This window comes from Rhinoderma darwinii, chromosome 3 (genome assembly GCF_050947455.1).
Source record: "Rhinoderma darwinii isolate aRhiDar2 chromosome 3, aRhiDar2.hap1, whole genome shotgun sequence".
Lineage (NCBI taxonomy): Eukaryota > Metazoa > Chordata > Amphibia > Anura > Rhinodermatidae > Rhinoderma > Rhinoderma darwinii.
This window is the reverse complement of record NC_134689.1, coordinates 304,496,296-304,521,447: the sequence shown is the minus strand read 5'-3', so window position 1 is coordinate 304,521,447 and position 25,152 is coordinate 304,496,296. Positions and strand designations below refer to the sequence as shown.

Below are 25,152 nucleotides of genomic sequence, written 5' to 3'. Positions count from 1 at the left end.
CTTCACTATCCATATATGGACAGTGACATCAGGGGCTATTCCTGGAGCGGAATCGGATCCCCGGCCACAGTGCTGTCCACGCTGAGGCAGGGGATTCCGCTTCTAGAGTTGGCCCCTAACGTCATTGTCCATATATGGACAGAGACATCAGGGGCTCCCTCTAGGAGCGGAATCCCCAGCCAGATGGATTCTTCTCCTACAGGGAGCTACATTGTTGCTATTTACAGGAAGGGGGTGACAATTATGAGAGGGGGTGCTGATACATACAGGGGAAGGGGCACTATCTACAGGAGAAGTAGCCAAATATGCAGGGGGTGGTGCTATCTACAGAGGGGACGTTGCTATCTACAGGGTGGTGGCACTATCTACAGGGGGGTGGTGCAATCTGCAGGGGGAGGTGCTATCTGCAGGAGGATGCGATTTCTGCAGGGGGGTGGTGCTATCTTCAGGGGATGGAACTATCTACAGGAGGTGTGCTGCTGTCTACAGGGGGGTGCCATATACAGGAGGTGTGGCACTATTTATATGGGCACTGTTGCATTATGAGGGCACTACCTACAGGGGACACTGTGGTGCTATCTACATGGGCACTGTGTGTGGCACTAAGTGGGCACTATCTACAGTGGGAACTGTGGCACTATGTGGGCACTGTGGCACTATTTACAGTGGGCACTATCAATGTGGGCACTGGCTGCGACAAAAAAACCTCTAACAAATTAAATTCATAATTTTTTTTAACGTCCATAAAAAATGGATGACAAATGTCGATGAAAAACGGTCAGGTGGCTGGGAAATGGATTCAAATTTTGAGACACATTGAAAAACTGACAGTTGATCCATTGTCAACTGCCCTTTCTTTAAAAGTCGTGTGAATATAGCCTTATAGCCCTCTTATCCGCTCACAGCGATCCAGGGTGACAGTGTGTGTATATACTGTATGTATGTATATATATATATATATATATATATATATACTATAGAGAAATATACTGTATATAAAAAATATACAAAAAGTAATAATTTTTCGTGATTTGTCTGCTCATAATAAAGATTCAAAACATGGAATTTGTTAAACTAATCTACAAAATGAAAGCCTCATAAGTCTTGTAAAAACAAAGTAAAAATAGTTGTGATATTCAAAGCGGTTACAAAGATATTATCGTTTAAATAAGTGCATATCAGAAATTGAAATTTTGAGCTGGACACAGGGGCATCAATAGCATATAAAGATGAAGATTTTGAAATGAGCTGAATATGTAAAGTTAATAATGCAGCCACCACTCAGGAAGCACTTCGTTACGTTGATTCAATCATTACATTACTATGTTGCAATAACTTAAATACAACTATAAAATCTCAAATAGAAAGGATGCCATGCAACCACTTATAGTAAAATCCATTTTGATTTTTAATCCTTCCACAGTTATTCCATGATAGTTTTCCCATATTATCCAATGTTTCAATCGGATAACTTCATGTGCACTTTTTAACCCCTTAATGACCACAGATACAACTTATCACGGCGGTTTAATTACCACCGTGATAAGTTGTATCTGCGGCTTTATTCTAGGTTGCTGCCGCCTTTTTACGGCGGCCTAAACAAAGTCCTGCGTGGGTGTCCTGTGCAGGCTGGAGCGGGTGCTCGGCTGTCTCCTGACAGCCGGGCTCCTGCTCTAATGGTAGTGATCGAACTTTCCTTTGATCGTGACTGTTTAACAACCTCAGATGCCATGGTCATTAGCGACCGCTGCATCTGAGTAGTTTACAGAAGGAGGGAGCTCCCTCAGTCACCATTCGGCGGCTCGCAAGTGCGATTGCGTGCCTTCAATGTGTTGCCATGGCAGCCGGGGGCTGAACAAAAGACCCCATTCCTGCCCTGCCTAAATGCCTATTAGGCCGTGCCAGAGGCACAGCCTAATTGATTGCCTGTCAGTTTTATACTAAGTATACCAAAGCATTATATAGGCGATCAAAAGATCACACAGTGAGATCCCTTGTGGGACTGAAAAAAGAATTAATGTGAAATAAAAATTATTAATAATGGTATACAGAAAAAAAATAAAACCATTTTTTTTTTCATAAAAAGTGGTTTTATTTAGTAAAAGTGTAAAAAATTAATTAAAACTATACATATATGCTATCGCCGCAAGGTTGCATATTATTTAAACCGCAAGGCGAATGGCGTAAAAAAAAAAACGCAAAAAAACAACGTCAAAATTGCTATTTTTTTTCATCCCCTCCCAAAAAATAATAATAAAGGCTTATCAATAAGTCCCATGTACCCCAAAATGGTAGCAATGAAGTCCCGCAAAAAACAAGCCCTCATATGGCGACATCGACGGAAAGATTAAAAAGCTATGGCTCTTGGAAAGCGGCGATGCTAAATAAATTTATTTTAGTTCAAAAGGGTTTTTATTCTGCAAAAGTAGTAAAAGACATAAAAAAAACTATGCATATTTGGTATCATCGTAATTGTACCAACCCATAGAATAAAGGTAACATGATATTTAGGCCGCATGTTGAACGAGATAAATTTAAAATGCATAGAACAATGGCTAAATTGCTTTTTATTTATATACCCAGCAAAAAAAGTTAATAAAAGTTCATCAAAAATTCTATATACCCCAAAATTGTGGCATTAAAAAAAAAAACTCATCCTGCAAAAAAACAAGTCCTCATACAGCCATGTTGATGGGAAAATAAAAAAGTTATTGCACTGTGAATGGAAAAAAGAAAAAAATTGCTTGGTCATTAAGGCCCAGAATGCATGCAGGGAAAAAGGGTTAACAATGTGGTTTCTAAGATTTGCAGTATTACAATACTATGTCAACTTAGGGAAATAGTGACAAAGTTCTTTGTAAGAAGATTTTTCCAACATTAAATGCAATGCCAAAAGACAAAGCTCCATTGTGTCCAGCCAAAAATCTATTGTTTGGGTGATACAGCACAACATATGGCACCCTAGAGCCTTCAAATTCTTCAATAACTAAGTGAGCATGACCCAGATCCTGTGTCATCTTTGTTTGTCCACTAACTTTTTTTCATTACACTATGGGTAATATTTAGGTCACGTTCCTGATGACTTCCTTCCTTTTTAAGTGGCATTCATGATGCTGGTTTTCAAAATGGCAGAAGGTTAGAGTAAGATATGTTATATGTATACTCATTGGTCTAAAACATCGATGTTAAGGCTGAACAAATCCTAGGAGCTGGAGAGCCAGTGTGCAAAAAAATGTATTGCTTGCGACTATCTTTTTTGGTCATTTTCTATTTAAGTCTATGGAATAGTGATTGGCTCTTAAAATAAATCAGGGAGTATGTAGTACATTTTCCACCATTGATAAAGGTAAATATGAGGTCAATCTGATATTGAAGTAAATGTCCATCTTTAAACACTGTTTTGTTTTTTTCTATCTAAATATTTTCAATATGGTGGTTAAAACTTTTTAGTTACAAGTCCCCTGCTTAAACATAGATTTAAAAGATAACATTCTGGCTGTCTGCAGTCACCACTAGGGGGAGCTTTGAATCTTGCTGCGTACTATTTATACATTTTACTTAATAATAATACATACGCAGTGATCTTCTAATCAACCTCTAGTGGTGGCTGCAGGCAGACAGGATGTTATGTTTTACAGTGCCTTTTGAATGTATTCATCCCCTTGGTGATTATTCTGTTTTCTTGCATTACAACCTTGAATTAGAATATATTTTTGGGGGGTTTGTACAATTTGATTTACAGAACATGGCAACCACTTTGAAGGAGCAAAATATTTTCTACTGTGACGTAAACAATAATTACGACAAAAAAACAGAAAACCTTAATGTGCGTATTCACCCCGAGAAATGCAATACTTTGTGGGGTCACCTTTTGCTGCAACTACAGATGCAAGTTTCTAGGGATATGTCTCTATTAGTTTAGCACATCTAGACACTGGGATTTTTGCCCATTCTTGCAGGAAAAACTGCTCAAATCCTTCAAGTTAGATAGGTTGCAGCAGTCTTCAAGTCATGCCACAAGTTCTCAATTGTATTGAGGTCTGGGCTTTGACTAGGCAGTGCCAAGACCTTTAACCCCTTAATGACCAGCCTATTTTAAAACGTAATGACCAAGCCATTTTTTACGGTTTTCCATCGTCGCATTCCAAGAGCTATAACTTTTTTATTTTTGGGTCGACATAGCTATATAAGGTCTTGTTTTTTGCGGGACAAGTTGTATTTTTTAATAGCACCCTTTTGAGGTACATATTATTTATTGATTAAAGAGGCTCTGTCACCAGATTTTCAAACCCCTATCTCGTATTGCAGCAGATCGGCGCTGCAATGTAGATTACAGTAACGTTGTTTTTTTTTCAAAAACGAGCATTTTTGGCCAAGTTATGAGCATTTTTATATTTATGCAAATGAGCTTTTCTTAAGTACAACTGGGCGTGTTTAAGATTAAGTCCAAGTGGACGTGTATTGTGTGTGTACATCTGGGTGTGTTTACTTGTTTTACTAGCTGGGCGTTGTGAATGGAAGTGTATGATGCTGACGAATCAGCATCATCCACTTCTCTTCGTTAACACCCAGCTTCTGGCAGTGCACAGACACACAGCGTGTTCTCGAGAGATCACGCTGTGACGTCACTTCCTGCCCCAGGTCCTGCATCGTGTCGGACGAGCGAGGACACATCGGCACCAGGCGACAGAGGCTACATCGACTTACCTGCAAACGCCGATTCTGTTGCAGAATCAACTGTAGCCTCTGTCGCCTGGTGCCGATGTGTCCTCGCTCGTCCGACACGATGCAGGACCTGGGGCAGGAAGTGACGTCACAGCGTGATCTCTCGAGAACACGCTGTGTGTCTGTGAACTGCCAGAAGCTGGGTGGTAACGAAGAGAAGTGGATGATGCTGATTCGTCAGCATCATACACTTCTATTCACAACGCCCAGCTAGTAAAACAAGTAAAAACGCCCAGATGTACACACACAATACACACCCAGTTGGACATAACTTTAAACACGCCCAGTTGTACTTAAAGGGAATGTGTTGCCAGAAAAACATGTTTTTTTTTAAAAAATTAAACATTTAGTGTGTGGGTGATTAAACATGGTTCAAATTTTTTTTATTTTTTTCACGAGTCAGGAAATAGTCAGGAAATATTATAAATTAATTCTAATTTATAATACTACCCATTTTTGGTCACTAGATGGAGCTAGTTCCCAAAATTGCAGCATTGCAACATTGGGTTAAAAGCCCTCGCTCTAGTGAGCTCTCAGCATCCCCCCCTCCTTTATCCTGGCTAGTGCCGGGATAAACGAGGGGTTTGAAAGGTTTAACCTCCTACACTGTGTGTCGCCATTTTTTGAGGTAACCCACAGTGTAGTAGGTTTACATACAGTAGTAAACACACACAAACACTAACATACATTGAAATCTCTTACCTGCTCCTGCCGCCGCGGCTCCCTCCGGCCCGTCCGCTCCCTTTGCTGCCGCTGTTCCATGTGCACAAGTCCGGAAGCCGCGACCGGAAGTAGTAATATTACTGTCCGGCCGCGACTTCCGGTCCACAGGAAAATGGCGCCGGACGGCGCCAATTTCGAATAGGACTGTGTGGGAGCGGCGCATGCGCAGTTCCCACACAGACGCCGTACACGGCAGTCAATGGGACGGGAGCCGTTCACAGTCCCTATGGGACTGTGGCTGCCGTACTCCATGTCTGTGTGTGTCGTTAATCGACACACACAGAAATGGAACAAAAAATGGCAGCCCCCATAGGGAAGAAAAAAGTGTAAAAATAAGAAACAGTAAAACACAAACACACAAATGAAAATAAACGTTTTTATTAAAGCACTAACATCTTTAACATATAAAAAAATTATTTGTGATGACACTGTTCCTTTAAGAAAGGCTCATTTGCATAAATATAAAAATGCTCATAACTTGGCCAAAAATGCTCGTTTTTGAAAAAAAACAAAACTTTACTGTAATCTACATTGCAGCGCCGATCTGCTGCAATACGAGATAGGGGTTTGAAAATCTGGTGACAGAGCCTCTTTAACTTTTATAAACTTTTTTTGGGGGGGGGAATAGGAAAAAACCTGAAATTTCGCCACTCTTTTTCGCGTCTTAAATCTACACTGTTTACCTTGTGGTATAAATAACACAATGACTTTATTCAGCGGGTTGTTACGATTGCAACGATACCAAATATGTATAGTTTTTGTATGTTTTACTACTTTTACACAGTAAAAACACTTTTTTTTCAGAATTATTTGTTTTTGTGTCTCCATATTTGAAGAACCATAACTTTTTTACTGTTCCGCCGATGCAGTTGTATGAGGGCTTTTTTTTTTTTGCGGGAAGACTTGTCGTTTTTATTGGTACCATTTTGGAGTAGATGCGACTTTTTGCTCACTTTTTATCACATTTTTTTTAAGTCAGGATTCACAGAAAACAGCAATTTTTCCATAGTTTTTTATTACATTTTTTACGGCGTTCACCGTGCGGGTTAAATAATGTAATAGATTTATAGTCGGGGTCGTTACGGATGCGGCGATAATGTGTTTTTCATTTTTTTTCATATTTTGTTTTTAATTAACTTTATTAAACTTTTTTTTTACTTTTTTACTAGTCCCACTAGGGGACTTTAATATGCGATTCTCCGATCGCTATTATAATACACTGCAATACTTTTGTATTGCAGTGTATTACTGCCTGTCCGTTTAAAACGGACAGGCAACTGCTAGGTCATGCCTCCGGCATGATCTAGCAGGCATTCGCTCCAGGCAGACCTGGGGGCTTTTATTAGGCCCCAGGCTGCCATTGGAGACACAGACACTTGGCGATCTTATCGCCGGGTGTCAGTGGGATGAGAGGGAGCTCCCTCCCTCTCTCCAAAACCACTCAGATGCGGTGCACGCTATTGTGCACCGCATCTGAGGGGTTAAACGGGTGAGATCGATACTAATATCGATCTCACACGGCACAGCAGGGACGCCACCAGCCCTCTGCTGCCTCTGGCGGCTGAGAGCAGGGAGATTTGACGGCTCCCTGCTCTATTTACTTATCCTGATGCAGTGCCGGTAAAAAAGCATATTCATCAGAATAAAGCCTGTTAGTGGCCACCGTTAAAAGGTGTATTGGCGGTCCCTAACGGGTTAAATGTTTCCCATAAAAACAACTCCAGTGTGATTTTAGCAGTATGTTTAGGGTTATTAACCTGCTCAAAGGTGAACCTCTACCGATGAAAAGAATCCCACAGCATGATGCTGCCACCACCATGATGGGAAGTGTTGGGGTTGCACCAGACATAGCATTCACTGTGATGGACAAAAAATGTACTTTTTGTCTCATCTGATCACAGAATCTTCTGTCATGTATTTAATAGTACTCCATGGGATGTTCAGAGTTCGGGATATTTTTTTGTAACCGAACCCTAATCAATACTACGTCACAGCTTTGTCTCTCACCTGTTTGGGGAGCTCCTTCATCCTTATGTTTCTTGCTTAGTGGAGTTGCAGATCAGGGGCCTTTCGGAATCGGTGTATTTATACTGACATCATGTGACAGATCATGTGACACTTTGATTGCACACAGGGTAGACATTATTCAACCACTGATGGTTTGACCAGACCTTATTTAGGGGTTAGGGGGCAAATAAATATTCACTCACAACTTCTCTGTTTTTTCTATTATTATTATTATTATACAAGGTATTTTTTTTTTCATTTCACTGAAAAATGTTGACTAAATTATCCTGACGATAGGCCATCAATTTTTCGGGAGTGGACAAACCCGTTAATGTTATACTCGGTTCAGGAGACATATGAAAGATAAATTTAGATACATTTTTAATTCTGGCATGGACTTAGACCAATGGTGAGGCCCAAACATCACTATGACAAGAAATAATGTCACTTTTTTGAGAACAGAAAGGTTACTATCTCAATGACCTCCTATTAGTGCAAGCCTTTCAGCTAATCCCTAATGAGTCACCTCATCATAGACTCATCTAGTTTCACAATTTTAATTAATTTGTGTTTTACACGTGCATGTTGCAACTCCAACAATGTATAAAGTACAAAGCTGAATAACCTAATAATTAACTGCCTTTAGTAAATAACCAAGTCAGACTGACTGCTTCAACATGTCAGCTAAGGACTCATTCTAAGGGTATGTTCACACTGATTATTTTAAGGCATATTTCGGAGTGTAAAACACTTGTATTATGCTGCAAAATACACTTGAAATATGCCTGCACACAGTTTTACATAAATTTCAATGGGAAATACACTGTGAAGTTCAGATGGGGCATATTTTTAAGCTGCTAAATTAAAAAAATGCCTCGCAAAAATATACGCCTCGTAAAAAAGAAGTGACAAGTCACTTCTTGAAGCGTTTTACAAGCTGATTTTCCATTGACACTACAAAAACCGCTTCGATAATACGCCTTAAAATATGCTGCAAAAATGCTTCAAAATGCACTTCAAAAAACGCTCGCAAATATCAAAAACACTTTTGGCGGCCTTCTCTTGTCAGGTTTGTAGTTGTGCCATATTCTGTTCATTTTGTTATATTGGATTTATTGGTACACTGTGATATGTTCAAAGTTTGGAAAAAAAATGATAATCTATTATACTTCTCCACAATTTTGTCTCTGACCTTGACTCACCTTTCAGAACAGGTGTATTTATACTATCATGTGACAGATCATGTGACACTTTGATTGCACACAGGGGGAACTTATTCAACTAATTATGTGACTTCCAAAGTTAATTGGCTTGACCAGACCTTATTTAGGGGTTTCATTGCAAAGAGGGAAATATATATATATGCACTCACAACTTTCAGTTGTTCGTTATTATTATTAATATTTTTAAACAAGGTATTTTTTCCATTTTACTCCAATTTTGACTGTTTTGCCAAGTCCATTGCATAAAATAAAATTTAAAATCCATTTGAATTCCAGGTTGTAATGCAACAAAACATGAAAAGGGGGGGGGGGGGGAATATTTTGGCTAGCCACTGCAGATCATAGATTGCCACATTCTTTAATAAAAAAAAAATGCATCAATACCACAATCCAAGTTGGTATAAGGGCCAGTCATTTATTCACAAATATTATTATAGTCTCCAGATACAGCAACCTGGCCAAACAGCAACCAAGGGCCAAGATCTAGCCTAACCTAGAGACAGCAGGCAAATGTGGCTTGCCATTCTGGTATAGACAGTTCACCATGAGGGTTTGTGCAGGATGACCAACCTGATTTTTCTTTTTTTGTTTTTTTTTCTGGACAATTTATTAAAAAATCAAAGACAGCCAACATTGTTCATGGACAAAATTGAAAAATTGTAATGAATAATAAAGAAGTAATATATGTTTATAGATCAAATACTGATATGAACACATGAGCTACACATACTGTGAACTGTAACATGATAATAATTACAATAACCTGTACAAGGCCGACAAGCCTAAAAAAAAAAAATCAAGTACACATATATTTGTTTACGAACATTGGGGAAAAAGTGTCGAAATTTTTTTTGACTGTTCAAGAATTTATGTACAGTTGGCGTCCAGTTTAAATCACACCCTAGACAGTCCTCTATCTCGAACTCAAAGGAAACGTCAAGTTGTATTTATACATAACAGTCCTTTAGATACATTTAAGGGGTTATCCCGCAGATCATTTCCAAACCAATGTACAGAAATGCTGTTAATGTTGTTTTAAAGTAATTTGTAGTGTTTCTCTCATATAATAATAAAATTCTCATCTTTTTTTACTTCTCTCTGTTCCCACTGGTGCTGCTGCTAATCTGTGCTGCTGGCATTGGGCTCTGAGCAGAATTAATCCTCCCCCCCCCCCCCCCGCCCCCAGTAGCTGTAATGAGACAACTTTGGCTCACGTCGACTCTTCTCGAAGGGGAGCGGTAAGCAGAAGACGGGCATATAGAAAGTCTATCAGCCCATCTTCAGCTAACTCTGTCTTACCAAGTTAAGTCGAAAAGAGACAAAGTTATCATATTACAGCAGATGGGGCACTGCACTTGGCTGGGTGCTTCTTCCTCTTCGGTTTAATGATTTGTGGGGGTCTCAGCACCCGAATCCCCACTGATCAAAATTTCTAATATGTCACTATGACATGTGAAAGGATTTATGAAACGAGTTACTTTTTAACTATGTTAACAACATAACAACATGACCTAGAGATAGACAGCAATGTTATACAAGTAAATATACGCACAGTGAAATAGTTGCTTTTCATTATTCCTATGCACTTACTCCATGGATGTGTCCCAACACATGTATGTCAGGTGACCCTGTTGTTAATTGAATGCTAGTAGTCACATGATGTGTGTATGGGGGTTGTCACATGACTGATGTCATATTTAGTTAGCTCATGGATGCATTAAAGAGGACTAATCTGTTGAATCTATCACTCTACTGTGAAGAGACGGGGGCCAACTCTACTGTTAGGGCACGTTAAGACGTGGCGAAATTGCTGTGGAATTCTCCAGCGGACGTTTTTGACATTTGGACATTTGTTTCTATACATTTTGAGGCAAGTTAGTTGAGACGTTGCGGAAAACTCCGCTGCGGACCATAGGCTGCAGGGGCGGAATTTTCCCTCCGCAGCATGCACTGACTGTTGCGGAGAAGAAGCGGAATTTCACTGCGGATTTCAGCCTTTGCAATGCAAAAACTGAAATCTGTGGCAAGTCCGCTGTGTTTTCAGCAACGTCTGAATTACCTGTCAAATATGCAAATGTTGGTGCAGATTCGTTACGTAATTGCCCAAAATCTGCACCATTTGCAGCGGAAAAACTCTGCCACGTCTGAACGTGCCCTTATAAGAAAGGTATTGGAGCAGAATTTCTTGTACATATATATTAGAAAACGGTATGAATTCCTATTCAATGAATTACAAAAATTTTTTTTAAAAAAATAGACATCCCCTTCAAGATACGGGGACAGTAAAATAATTTTGGTAAAAACAGAGGAGAAAAAACTGTTGTTTATGTAATGTAAAAATACTTTGCCCTCTGTTCCACTAATTGCACAACACCGTGTGAAAACCTTTACCTTTGACAACTTCAACTTGTGGAGTAGTACGTACCTGTGTTTATGTCAGCTGCCCCCAGGTCACCAGTAACATCCTGAAAGGTCACTTTTCTCCCCCAGGACACCTACTACTAGTTCTAAAGGTCAATAGCATTGTTGTTGTACTAAAGATCTTTGAACCAGTTCTTAACCCAGGAAGATGATAATGATATTATCACAGGATTAATAGGCATTTTATTACACAATGTAAGAAATTCATGATTATGGATATTAGCATATACTTATTCATCACAAACGCAAATAATATACCTGAAGGATGAAAGGATACTCCTTTTTGTTTACAGTTAACTCTCAGGTGCAGCAGAGATTACAATGGTTACAATGTCAAGTTTAAACTTGTTATGTGTCCATATATAGAAGATTAAATGTTACTTAACTATATGCTGTATATGCAATATAGGCAAAACAGGCGTAGTTGTTATAGCTAATTAGAAATGTCCTCTTAGAGAAATTCCCTGAGGACTGAACTGCTCCCTTTGTGAGTGAGAGCAATTCAGGTAATAAAAGAGAGCAGCTGCAGGGTATTTCAAACCCTCTTAGTACACATATAGCATATAGCTTACAATCTTGCTCTAGCACTTTCTATGTGTGTGTCCTCAAGAAGCATGATTTCTTGTACAGAACTATAGCTACCGTGTACTGAACTGGTGGTCACCAAGACAGCAAGTCAAATAGTTGCTGGGCAACCGAAACACACACCCTTCAGAATGCTCAAAGGGAAACTGAAAAAGTGGGAGATTTATGAAAATTACAGCAAAAGAAAAGTGGAGTAGTTGCCCATAGAAACCAATTAGATTTCTTCTTTTATTTTCGAAAAGGCCTCTGAAAAATGAGCGCTTGAACCTGATTGGTTGCTAGAGGCAACTACTCCATTTTTCTTTTGCATAAGTTCTGATAATTATAAAGTTATTAAACTACTACTGTTTAAGGGCCTGTTCACATCACCGTTCGCTTTCCGTTACGGGGTTCCGTCCGAGGTTTCCGTCGGGTGAACCCCGCAACGGAAAGTCCAACTGAAACCACAGCCTCCGTTTCTGTCACCATTGATATCAATGGTGACGGAAACATTGCTAATGGTTTCCATTCGTCACCATTCTGGCAGGTTTACGTTTTTTCGACTCCGCTATTGATTCCGTCATTAAAACGGAAACCTGCCGGAATGGTGACGAACGGAAACCATTAGCAATGTTTCCATCACCATTGATATCAATGGTGATGGAAACGGAAGCTGTGGTTTCAGTTTGACTTTCCTTTGCGGGGTACACCCGACGGAACCCCCCGGAAAGGAAAGCCAACACTGATGTGAACAGGCCCTAAGTGTGTTAAATGCAGAAATGCAAATAATATGTTCGCTATTAAACATTAATAGGGCAGATTTACTACTGTGTCTGGGTCTAGAACGTGTAGAGAAATGCACTAATTTTAGGGAACATTGGCGCAGTTTGGAGCCATGTGGTGCAATTTTAATGCTAGAAATAGGTTTGGCTTGTGAGAACGAGTTAAAATGTTGGTCTAAGTGTTCGCTGTCTAATTATTAGACAGCATTAGTGATGTGGGCCATTGTGTTCAGAGCTTTGTATTCATCATTTGTATGTATTCTCTTTCAGTCTAATCAATGCCGACTTCTGTGTGGGATCTGTGTGCATTGCATTTGGAGGAGTTCTGGGGAAGATTAGCCCTGTGCAACTGCTGCTAATGACTCTCTTTCAAGTGACCCTCTTCGCTGTGAATGAATTCATTCTTCTAGAAAAGCTTCATGTAAGATACAAGTTTAATTTCCCTTTTCTATGTATGTAAACCTAAAGCCTCTATTTCATAAATTGATTTGTTATAAATCCTGCTTCAGCCACTTTAAAAAACATTTCCCAATATAAATCTACTTTAAATGTTGAGTAATTTTTCAAATACTTTTCTTTACTTATTTTGTACTGATACATCATGTCTTCTCAATTCTTAATCTTAGCTGATTTAATAATTCTAGTTTTTGCCTTTGGAAAAAGACAGCAGGTTATCTACACCTCACAGTAAGAGAAGTCATCTGAAAGTTTAGCTCTAAGGCCAGGTTCACATATGTACATGAGTTGCGTCTGGCCAGTTGAGTTATGCCTGAGCTAGACACAACTGATGACAAAGTTGTGGACTTTGTGCACCGGTCCAGCATCCACATCCAGATAGAACAACACTGCATGCAGTTGCAATCTGTGGGAGAATCTGACGGCAAGCGTTTAATTCCCAGCAGCGCCACCACACAGGAAATTAACCATTACACATGAACAGGCATAGTGAGCCACTTAGGGCTCTTGCACACGACCGAGTGCCACTTGGGCTGTTTTCACGTTATCCGAGTAGAACCCGATAGTTTTCACGGCATCCGAGTAGCACCCGATAGTTTTCACGGACCCGTTCACTTCAGTGGGTGAATCAGGTCTATGAAAACAGACCCGACTCTCCAATCTGTGGAAAGATAGAACATGTCCTATCTTTCCACAGATTACGGAGGGGATTCGGGCGGCACACACTGTCGTGTGCAAGAGCCCTTATTACCTATTTCAACGGTACAATATCTCTCATGATTATTGGTGATGGAAATTGTACTGTTGAAATAGATAAAAACAGGCCTAGTCTCATAAAAAATAATTACAGCACCAAACTGCAGAGTGTCATTTAGGTGGAGGAAAGATGAGCAAATTGTTAGATGCTGGCATCTCATTTAAATAATTTTCTTTTTATTAAGGACTGGGAGTTGATCCTGTACAAATAAATCACTTCTGACACCTTGTCAAGCATCTGTAATATTTGTAATAGTTTACACCTATCGATAATAAAACTTTAATTTTGTGCAATTAATTTAGTTTTCACACCTATGATAAATTGGAATCAATTATTAAACACTATAAAATTGTTACATAATAAGAGGTTGGATTATCTCTACATAAACATGTTTTAAACAAATACATGCCTACAAACTGGAAAATCGATGTCATGTTTAACTTAAACAGGAATTTAATTATTTTTTTCAAGCATTTGTTGCATAGATTTAAAGTGAATTTCCATTTTGGGATACTTTGGCCAATTGTGGAGGAGTAAAAATGAAGGAACTTTGTAATATATAGCAGGACCAGTATTAGATTGGATGGTGCCCTTTGTAGTAACTTCTGTTGGTGCCCCCATATGGTATCCTTTCATACAGGGTACAAATAACTATACCATTCGGTGACTAATTATTATTGTCATACAGGATAGTGCCTAAATAACAGTTCCATACATTTGCAAATATAACTCATACACTGCAAAAATGATACACTATACAGTGCCTCAAAATACCTAAGTTAATACCCCCATACAGTACTCAAATATTTACAAAATACAGTGACTAAATAACAGTTCCATATATAAAGTAATCTAACAACATACTGTATAATAATATATTATACAATAATATACATATACAATGTCTAAGTGATTCTGCTATATAGTTCATATTGATTTGTGGTGGTCACAAGCCTTGGGTGCCAGGCATACCCTAAGGGTATGTTCACACGCAGTGTCTTCAGGCTTATTTCGGGGCGTAAACGTCTCTAAATGTGCCTTTAAAAACGCTAGTTAAACGCCGACAAATAGCTTCCCAAATCAATGGGAAAAAATGGCGTTTAGTTCAGACGGGGCGGTTTTTTTACGCCGCTGTTTTGAAAAACGGCACGAAAAAAAAATGCTGTGTAAAAAGAAGGAGCATGTCACTTATTGAGCCGTCTATCGGAGCTGTTTTTCATAGGGACAATTGAAACACAGCTCCAAAAATGGCTAGAAAAAAGCATCAAAAAACATTTTCTGCTTAAAAAACGGCTGGAAATCAAAGGCTGTTTTTCCTTGAAAACAGCTCCGTAATTTTCAGCCGTTTTTAATTGTGCGTGTGAACATACCCTAAGGCTGATATATAGTTATTAGCAAACTATTTGGCCTTGTTCACACAGTGCAGATTTGCTGCAAACTTTTCCAGTATTTTTCAAGCCAAAACCAGGAACGGAGCATAAACAGAAGAAGTATATAAAGAAAGGTCTGCTCTCTTGGATCCAATTCTGGTTTTGACTTAAAAAATGCAAGCAAAATCTTCAGCAAATCTGGGCTGTGTGAACAAGTCCTATTAGTGATTTTGGAGCAGCTTTTGGTCTTTGTAGACAAGGAGGTGAAATCAGAAAAGTGCCGGTATCTAGGTTGATACAGTTTATAAGCTGATAGGTGCTCTAGTCAGCCGACAATATCAGCTCCCTGCTGAAGCCAGCAACATAAAGCTTCAAGTGAATGCCAAGAATGGTGGGCAGCATAGGACATAGTAGTAACTTTATTGGTGTGGACACCACCAGTGAAGAACTACAGCAATGGTAATATGGGCAATTCAAACTGACCATCCATGTGTATAGGGCAGTGGCTGGGGTAGACCAAGGCTGCCATTTTTCCCACTATGCTTCTTTGACCCTCTGCTACAAAAAGAACTCTAGTGGTCTGAAACTGGTCAGCCTTTAATATTTTGTAATAAGTCCTTCGTAGTCCTAATATGTTTCTGGAATCTCATCATATCTTATAGGCTAGCCTGTAAAGTTAACCTGTCAGTTCTGTATCAAAACATAGGTCATTGATGCTGGTGGCTCCATGACAATTCACACATTCGGGGCATATTTTGGACTGACAGTCACTTGGATCTTAGCCCGTCCAAATCTTAAAAAAGACAACGACAAGGAAGGATCAGAGTATCACGCTGATCTGTTTTCTATGATTGGTGAGTTTATTTTTTTCCATATGATATCTTCAGATATTTTTTAATATTTCATGTGGAAGGGGAAAAAAGTTCACAATGTTTTGTCATTAAGGGCCTGTTCACATCAGCGTTTCAGTTGATGTGTTCCGCCTGATCTTTCTGTCGGAGAAACCCATCAACGGAAAGGCAAACCAAAACCATAGCTTCCATTTGCATTACCATTGATTTCATCGACGCGCTATTGATTCTGTAAAAAAAAAACGTAAACCTTACGGAACGGAGAAAAATGGAAACCATTAGCAACAGAAGCATTACTATTGAAATCGAAGGTAATGCAAACAAAAGCTATGGTTTCAGTCTGCCTTTTCGTTGATGGGTTCATCCGACGGAAAGGTGTTTCTGACGGAAACCGAACACTGATGTGAACAGACCCTAACAAATTTCACATTTTCTTGATTTCCTACACTCAGAGAATAGAAACATTTCCTGTGTGAGTTTACTATTTAACTAGCAGATTCAAGCAGGTATAAACTAAGTAAAGACAATTCACTTACATGCCTCACTTATCTATTTGACCCTTAACTTCCACACACCTATCGACTTTACTTGGATGTGAACTTTGGGCACAGCCATTTTATTACATATGAAATGAGCAGGACAAATTAAGACTAAGATAATAATTAAGAAGTCTTCCATTGTGAATCAACCATTTATAGAAGTGTAGTGACAGGTGTGGTTCTGTTTTTGGAAGAAAGTAGCCATGTTTTTTTATTTACAACCTGGACAATCCCTATAAATTGTTCCTCCAATATAGTGGTAAGAAGACTGAAATGCATTATGTGTAGTTCTCTAATACACTGTCATTAGTGGCGGTTTTTCTGATTTTAGGCAGGAGGGCTGTAAGGGTGGCCACAGATCATTCAGATTCCTGATGGTTACCCTTTTTGTAGTAGCCATAGGGAATTCTCTGTGTTTGGTGCGCTTCTGCTTGCAGCCGGACCAATGCAGGCAGCATTTTAACTTGGCCTCGATTCAAGACAGGACGAAAAGAAATTCAGTGACTTGTTATGACTTGCATCATTTATGTCAATACAGGAACCCTGTTTCTTTGGATGTTTTGGCCCAGCTTTAATTCAGCGTTATCGAATCATGGAGATGCCCAGCATAGGGCTGCTATTAACACATACTGTTCTTTGGCGGCCTGTGTTCTCACAACTGTTGCCATTTCCAGTGTGGTAAACAAAAAGGGTAAATTAGAAATGGTAAGTCCCATCTTTGGTCAATGAGCCTAATAATGCATGACTTATAATAAGTTAGTAATTTGGCTTTTAACATCATCAACTATGCCCTATGATTAAATGTTTTTAAACTGACCTCAACCCTGGAAGGACCATACCTTTTTTGGCCATTCGGGACGCAGTGATATTTTTTAGTTTATCACCGCATTCCATGAGCAATTTTTTTTTCCATTTTCTCTTTTTTTGTGGGATGAGTTGTATTTTTATTTTTTAATGGCAACATTTTGGATTACATATCATTTATTGAATAACTTTTATTTTTTTTCGGATAGAAAAAAACGTTGGTATTGCCGATTTAGGGCGGGTTCACACATGGCGGAATTTCACTTAAATTCCGCTGCGGACACTCCGCAGCGTTAATCCGCAGCGGAGCCGTTTCTCCATTGACTTTCACTTTAATTTAGCAGTGTTCGTTTACACGATGCGTACAATTCCGCTGCGGAGCATAGGCTGCGGAGCGGAATTTGGTGTCCGCAGCATGCTCTGTCTGTTGCGGAGCAGTGGCGGACTCATGGCGGAATTTCTCCATTGACTTCAATGGAGATTCAAAGTTCCGCAATGAAGTCCGCAGCTGTCATGCACATGTCATGTGTGCTGCGGATGCGTCTTGCTTTTTTAACTTGACATTTCTTCATTCTGGCTGGACCTATGTATTTCTAGGTCTACAGCCAGACTGAGGAAGTCAATGGGGCTCCCGTAATGACGGGAGCGTTGCTAGGAGACGTCTGTAAATAGTCACTGTCCAGGGTGCTGAAAGAGTTAAGCGATCGGCAGTAACTGTTTCTGCACCCGGGACAGTGACTACCGATCCCAATATACATGTATCTGTAAAAAAAAATGAAGTTCGTACTTACCGAGAACTCCCTGTTTCTGTCTCCAGTCCGGCCTCCCAGGATGACGTTTCAGTGTAAGTGACGGCTGCAGCCAATCACAGGCCAAGCACAGGCTGCAGCGGTCACATGGACTGGCGCGTCATCCAGGGAGGTCGGGCTGGATGCCGAAGGAGGGACGCGTCATAAAGACAACGGGCGGTAAGTATGAATTTCTTTTACTTTCACTAGGGAAAGTGCTGTCCCTTCTCTCTATCCTGCACTGATAGGGAGAAGGGAAGCACTTTTCCCGCAGTCCGCAGCAGCTAGTCCGCATCAATTTTCTGCACATTTTGTGCAGATCCGCAGCCGTAATCCGCAACCCGGATTAGGTGCGGCATTGATGCGGACAGTTGCGGAGGAATTCCGCCATGTGTGGTCATGCCCTTAAAACGATACCAAATGAGTATAGTTTTTTTTCTCTTTTACTATTGCTCCACAATAAAAGCCTTTTTTTATTGAATGGGGAAATATTTTTTTTTACTTTGGATTTTTTTTTTCCAATAAACTTTGTTCAAACTTTTTTTTTTCCCACTAGGGGACTTGAATTTGCAATCCTCTAATACATTGCAACACTGACTGTCACTGCTCGTGTTTGCTGTTTCAGTGGAGAGGTGGAAGCTGATGCATGCATATGACAAGGCAGGTCTTAGCTGCCGCGCTATCATTAATCTGATTTTAATATCTTAGCCCCCACATGGCTCATCCCCTTCGCTACATTGTACAGAGCAGGGTATTAGATTAAAGGACCAGTGTCACAAAAAAATAATTTTTAGACCAATTTGCTTTTAGTGTTTTATTAAACATTTTTTTATTTATTTGTGTGTTTGTGTTTAACTTTTTTTTATTTTTTCACTTTTTCTTGTCCATGGGGGCTGCCATTTTTTTTCCCATCTCTGTATGTGTCAATTAACGACACATACAGACATGGAATACGGCACATACAGTCCCATAGTGAATGCGAACGGAGCCCGTTCCATCCACTATGCTGTACGCCGTCTGTGTGGGAACGGCGCATGCGCCGCTCCCACACAGTCCAAATAGAACTGTGCAACGTCCGGCGCCATTTTCTTGTGGACCGGAAGTCGCGGCCGGACAGTAAGATTACTACTTCCGGTCGCGGCTTCCGGACTTGTGCACTTGGAGCGGAGGTAGCAGACGGAGCGGACGGACCGGAGGGAGCAGCGGCGGCAGGAGCAGGTAAGTTAGTTCTATGTATGTACGTGTTTTACTGTGTGTTTACTACTGTATGTTAACCTACTACACTGTGTGTTAGCTCAAAAAATGGCGACACACAGTGTAGGAGGTTAGACCGTTCAATCCCCTCGTTACTCCCGGCACTAGCCAGGATAAAGGAGGGGGGATTCTGAGAGCTCACTAGAGCGAGTGAGTTTTCTCAAATTTTGCAGCATAAAGCAATGTGGTTGCTTTACCACATGCAATGCTGCAATTTTGGGAATTGCTCCATCTAGTGACCAGCGCTGGGAAATATTATAAATTAGAATCTAATTTATAATATTTCCTGACTCGTGAAAAAAATAAAAAAATTAGAACAATGTTTAATCACTTATACACCAACTGTTTTTCTAGCGACACATTCCCTTTAAGTGGTCATGTGATTCTGTATGGGTCTCTGAAAGGAATGGGGGAGCCATTTAGAGGCTAAGCCATGGCTGCAATACTGTCATAGCCATTCGGGGGCAGATGTAAGAAGTAAGACAGTCGTCAGCATTTTAATAAAGATAAATTTGAAACTTGTAATATTTCTACTAAAATGGCCATATATGTCCGAAGCAAAAAAAAAAAAAAAGTTATGATGAAAAAACGCTCAAACTAAATCAACACTAGCAATAAACCTGGGAAATCGAAAGCCAATCTGTGAGTTGGGGCAAATAATGACTCTTGCTTATGATGCTCTAATGTTCTACACCCATTCATACTGTGTTGACATGTCGGGAACACAAACTGTGATTTATTTTGGTTCAGGTTTAAGGGGTTCACTTCTAACCTCTACTCTACATGACTTGGCAACAACACAAATGACCTTTCTATGAAACTTATATATTAGGAAATCTGCCTTTTCCTATTCTAACTTTTTACATAAAGAATGTAATAGAACAAGGGCATTGGAGTTTGATATGTTCTGCATGAGTTTTTGTTACACTTGACTCTTAGGCCCCATGCACACGAACATGCTTTTGCGGCCGCAATTCACGGGAGAATTGCAGCCCCATTAATTTCCATAGGCCCATGCACACGACGGTTTCCACAATCCGTTTATGGCCCAGGAGCCTGGACCGCAGAAAGAACGGACATGTCTTATTACGGCCGTGTTGTGCGGTCCAGGCTCATAGAAAATAATGACACTCCGCGGCCGGCCGACCCGAAAATCACGTCTGTGCACATGGCTACGGTCGTGGGCATGAGGCCTTAGGGTTAATTCACACAATGCTGTCATAACGAGGTTGTTGTATTTGTGTAAATACACCCTAAGTACCATGCTTTTTTCACAAAAGTCTATAAATAATTAGTTGTCTAATTCCAAACATGGATATTAAAGCACTGTATTGTGTCTTTTTTCCCTGTTTTTGTATAACAGCAGACAGTATCACATCACACATGATGTGTGGTATTGTATGCTGGATCCTGTATCTAAGCCTACCAAGTGTGATACTGTCTGTTGTAACCTGTATCTAAACCTACCATGTGTGATACTGTCTGCTGGGCCCTGTATCTTAGCCTACCATTTGCAATACTGTCTACTGGGACCTGTATCTAAGTCTACTATGTTTGATACTGTCTGTTGGGCTCTGTAAGCCTATAATGTATGATACTGCCTGCTGGGCTGCTTTGTCTAACCCTCTCATGTGTGATAATGTCTGCTGAGCCGCTGTATCTCATCCTATGTAATGGCGGAGCTTTAGTTGTCCTATAGGTATGCTGTCTCTGATTTTATTTATATATAAATGGCCGTCGGCCATGAATAGAAGTTGGGGGGCCCAAGAAGGAGTTTTGCAGCGGCGCACATAAGCCTCTTGCTATGCCCCTGAATGCATGGTGTTGCACACATTGATCTCAGTGTACAGTTGTTTGGCAATGGAAACTATGAAGCTCCTGATGATCTTCTGATCATAATATACAATTTTATCCACTTCAGCAGTAAGTGGTCTAATTCTTTTTGTGTGGCAAGCCACCTCGTAGAGAGAAGTACAATTAAAGAATTTAGAGTTGACCAGGGCAAATATACAGTCCAAACACAGATGAACACCGCACTCCAACACCACAAAAAATTAGGCCATGTGCACGTTACCAGAGGATGAATCAATTTCCCAACTTGAATGTAGAAGAAACCATAGGACAAAGGAACAGCACCAGGGCTTCAATGAAGATGAAACACGGTTGTTTTATTCACCTCAAGTGGGCGGTGTTTTGGTTCACCTCAGAACCTTTCTCAAAACATTGCTCAAGTGAGGTGAATAAAACAACCGTGTTTCATCTTCATTGAAGCCCTGGTGCTGTTCTTTTGTCCTATGGTTTCTTTTTATATATATATATATATATATATATATATATATATATATAGATAGATAGATAGATAGATAGATAGATAGATAGATAGATAGATAGATAGATAGATAGATAGATAGATAGATTGATTGTTCTGTTTCCTTGTCCACTCATACACTTAAAGTGTAGTTAAACATTTGACAAACTTCTGACATGTCATAGTGACATGTCAGAAGTTTGGATTGGTGGGGGTCCGAGCACTGAGACCCCCACCAATCGCTAGAACGAAGCAGCTAAATTGCTGAGCGTGTGAGCGCTCAGCTGCTTCGTCTCTGTTCAGCTCTTTCTGGAAAGCAGATGTATCGGAGTACGGGCTCATAGGCTTTCTATTGCGTCCGTACACGATACATTTATTTCCGGAAAAAGCCAAACAGACACAAAGCAGCTGAGCGCTCACACGAGCAGTTCAGCTGCTTCGTTCTAGTGATTGGTGGGGGTCTCAGTGCTCGGACCCCCACCAATCCAAACTTCTGACATGTCAGAAGTTTGTCAAATGTTTAGCTACACCTTAAAGAGACTCTGTCACCACATTATAAGTGCCCTATCTCCAACATAAGGAGATCGGCGCTGTAATGTAGGTGACAGCAGTGCTTTTTATTTAGAAAAACGATCTATTTTCACCACATTAGGAGCGATTTTAGCTTTATGCTAATTACTTTCTTAATGCCCAAGTGGGCGTGTTTTTACTTTAGACCAAGTGGGCGTTGTACAGAGGAGTGTATGACGCTGACCAATCAGTGACCAATCAGCGTCATGCAGTTCTCTCCATTCATTTAGTCAGCGCATAGTGACACTGCGTTGTTCACTATGTGCTGTCTTATACTGACACATTAACGTTACTGAAGTGTTTAGACAGTGAATAGACATTCCTTCCAGCCAGGACGAGATGTCTATTCACAATCCCGGCACTTCCGTAACGTTTCTGTGGTACTTACAGCAGAGCAAAGCGTAATCTCCCTGTAACCTGTCATTTACAGCGTGATCTCGCGAGATTACGCTTGCTGTGCTGTAAGTACCATAGAAACGTTACCGAAGTATCGGTATTGTGAACAGACATTCCGTCCTGGCTGGAAGGAATGTCTATTCACTGTCTAAACACTTTATAGTGAATAACGCAGTGTCACTATGCGCTGACTAAATGAATGGGGAGAAGTGTATGACGCTGATTGGTCACTGATTGGTCAGCGTCATTCACTTCTCTCCACAACGCCCACTTGGTCTAAAGTAAAAACACGCCCAGTTGGGCATTAAGAAAGTAATTAGCATAAAGCTAAAATCGCTCCTAACGTGGTAAAAATTGATAGTTTTTCTAAATAAAAACCACTGCTGTCACCTACATTATAGCGCCCATCTCCTTATGTAGGAGACAGGGCACTTATAATGTGGTGACAGAGTCTCTCTAACTATCCTGTCAATGAAGAGACGGAGTTGGGTGACAACCAACATGGCTGTTTCTGCAGCTCTTACTGGGATAATCACCCAGAGTTTGAACAACAAATTTTCCGAGATATGCAGCAATATGGGAGTAGGGACATGTAAAATAGCATAGCTGTTACTGCATAATTTTATGTTACTAGACGATGCGTTCATTATTTCTTTTATGTATTGTTGAAATGGATTTGCTACTACATTATGTCTTGTATCTATGTATTTCTTTGTAGCAAAATACAGACTCATTTATAAATGACTTTCCTCACAGGTTCATATCCAGAATGCAACCTTGGCTGGAGGGGTAGCAGTTGGAACAGCAGCCGAAATGTTTCTGACACCATACGGATCACTGATAGTTGGATTTATATGTGGAATAGTTTCCACACTTGGATTTGCCTACCTTTCCGTAAGTTATAAGATTGGGTATTTTCCATTTTACAATGAGGACAGTGAATTTCTGTATCATGGACAAAAACAATGTTTTTCAAAGTCTAAGAGTCATGCTTACAGCTGTATTACTGATCTGTGTTTTGTGGATTTATGTAATACCGTAGTCGACTATACTATTCATCTGGTCAAAACGACGGAACACTTGCACAACGGAGACAAACTGAAACCATTGGCACCGGATCCGTCACCGTTGAAATCAATGGTGATGGAAACGGAAAGCTACGATTTCAGTTTGTGTCAGTCAGGGCTCCTTTTCGACGGAAAGCTCAGACAGAACGACGGAACGGAGCCCTGACCCAGATGTGAACGAAGCATAAGTTGTGCATCAAACAATGAAGCCCTATGTAACAATGGAGCAGTATGGAAGCAGTTAATTAAAGAGGATCTGACACTCTCCTGACAAGTCTGCTTTGCTTTAGTTGATACTTGCTTTCCCCATGAAATAACAATGCTGTAACTTTTTTTTAGAACTTTGCATGTGACTTTGCACTGTTATTCCTCCTGGAAATGTATAAATAAATTAATAACTGGGTGTTACCATTCCCCTTGTCGATGGGGTGTGTCCCTACTTGTCAGCACAGATTAGACAGTGTTAGGGGGGATTCACATGAGCGTGTATTCGGTCCGTGCGGGCCGCGTGGTTTTCACGCGGCACGCATGGACCAATACAAGTCTATGGGGCAGTACAGACAGTCCGTGCTTTTTGCGCAGCGTTTGTCTGCTGCGCAAAAATCGCGAAAGGTTCAATAACTCTGCGTATTTCGCGCATCACGCACCCATTGAAGTCAATGGGTGCGTGAAAACCACGCAGGTCGCACGGAAGCACTTCCGTGCGAACCGACTGAAACAGCGCAGCAACTGTCAAAAGGATGAATGTAAACAGAAAAGCACCACGTGCTTTTCTGTTTCCGAACATCCAAACGGAGTGTCTTTGCGATGAGCGAAGCCGGACAAGCGAACCGAGCTTCACCGGGTTCGGCCGAACTCGTTTTGGCCGAACTTGGCAAAAAAATTATCGGTACGCGACGTCAGGAGATAGTCACTGTCCATGGTGCTGAAAGAGTTATACTGTTTCAGCACCATGTACAGTGACTTCCGATCCCAATATACATGAACCTGTAGAAAAAAAAACAAAGTTCTGACTTACCGATAACTCCCGGCTTCTTCCTCCAGTCTGACCTCCCGGGATGACAATTCAGTCCAAGTGACAGCTCCAGCCAATCACAGGCCAAGCACAGGCTGCAGCAGTCACATGGACTGGCACGTCATCCAGGGAGGTGGGGCCCGATGTCGAGAGGCGCATCACCAAGGACGCGTCACCAAGGCAACGGCCGGGAAGTTCTCGGTAAGTACGAACTTTTTCTTTTTTTTCAACAGGTTTTTAGATATTGTGTTCGGCATTCACTGTCGAGGGTGCTGAAAGAGTTAGCTCTTTCAGCACCTTGGACAGTGACGGGCGTCGACTAGCCTCATCTCTATGATGGCGGCTGCGCGAAAATCACGCAGCCGCGCATCATACACGGATGTCACACGCAGCTGTCAAATGTTTTTTGCGCGTCTGTATCTGCCCTAAGAGTGTTTAGGGACACTCTCCATTGACATGGGAAATGGTACACCCAGTTGTACATTTTTTCATACATTTCCAGGAGTAATAATAGAGGTATAGCGCAAAACAG

General features: G+C 40.6%; 1 protein-coding gene across 2 annotated transcripts in view; it reads left to right on the top strand.

Moving 5' to 3' along the window:
- Window positions 1-25,152, top strand: part of RHCG (Rh family C glycoprotein) — a 138,028-nt gene that overhangs the window by 95,936 nt on the left and 16,940 nt on the right. For both annotated transcript variants that reach the window (XM_075855271.1, XM_075855272.1), the window contains exons 3-6: window positions 12,716-12,866; window positions 15,735-15,882; window positions 16,957-17,123; window positions 23,295-23,432. In XM_075855271.1, the coding sequence (XP_075711386.1) occupies window positions 12,716-12,866; window positions 15,735-15,882; window positions 16,957-17,123; window positions 23,295-23,432 (604 nt within the window). The remainder of the gene's footprint in view (window positions 1-12,715; window positions 12,867-15,734; window positions 15,883-16,956; window positions 17,124-23,294; window positions 23,433-25,152) is intronic.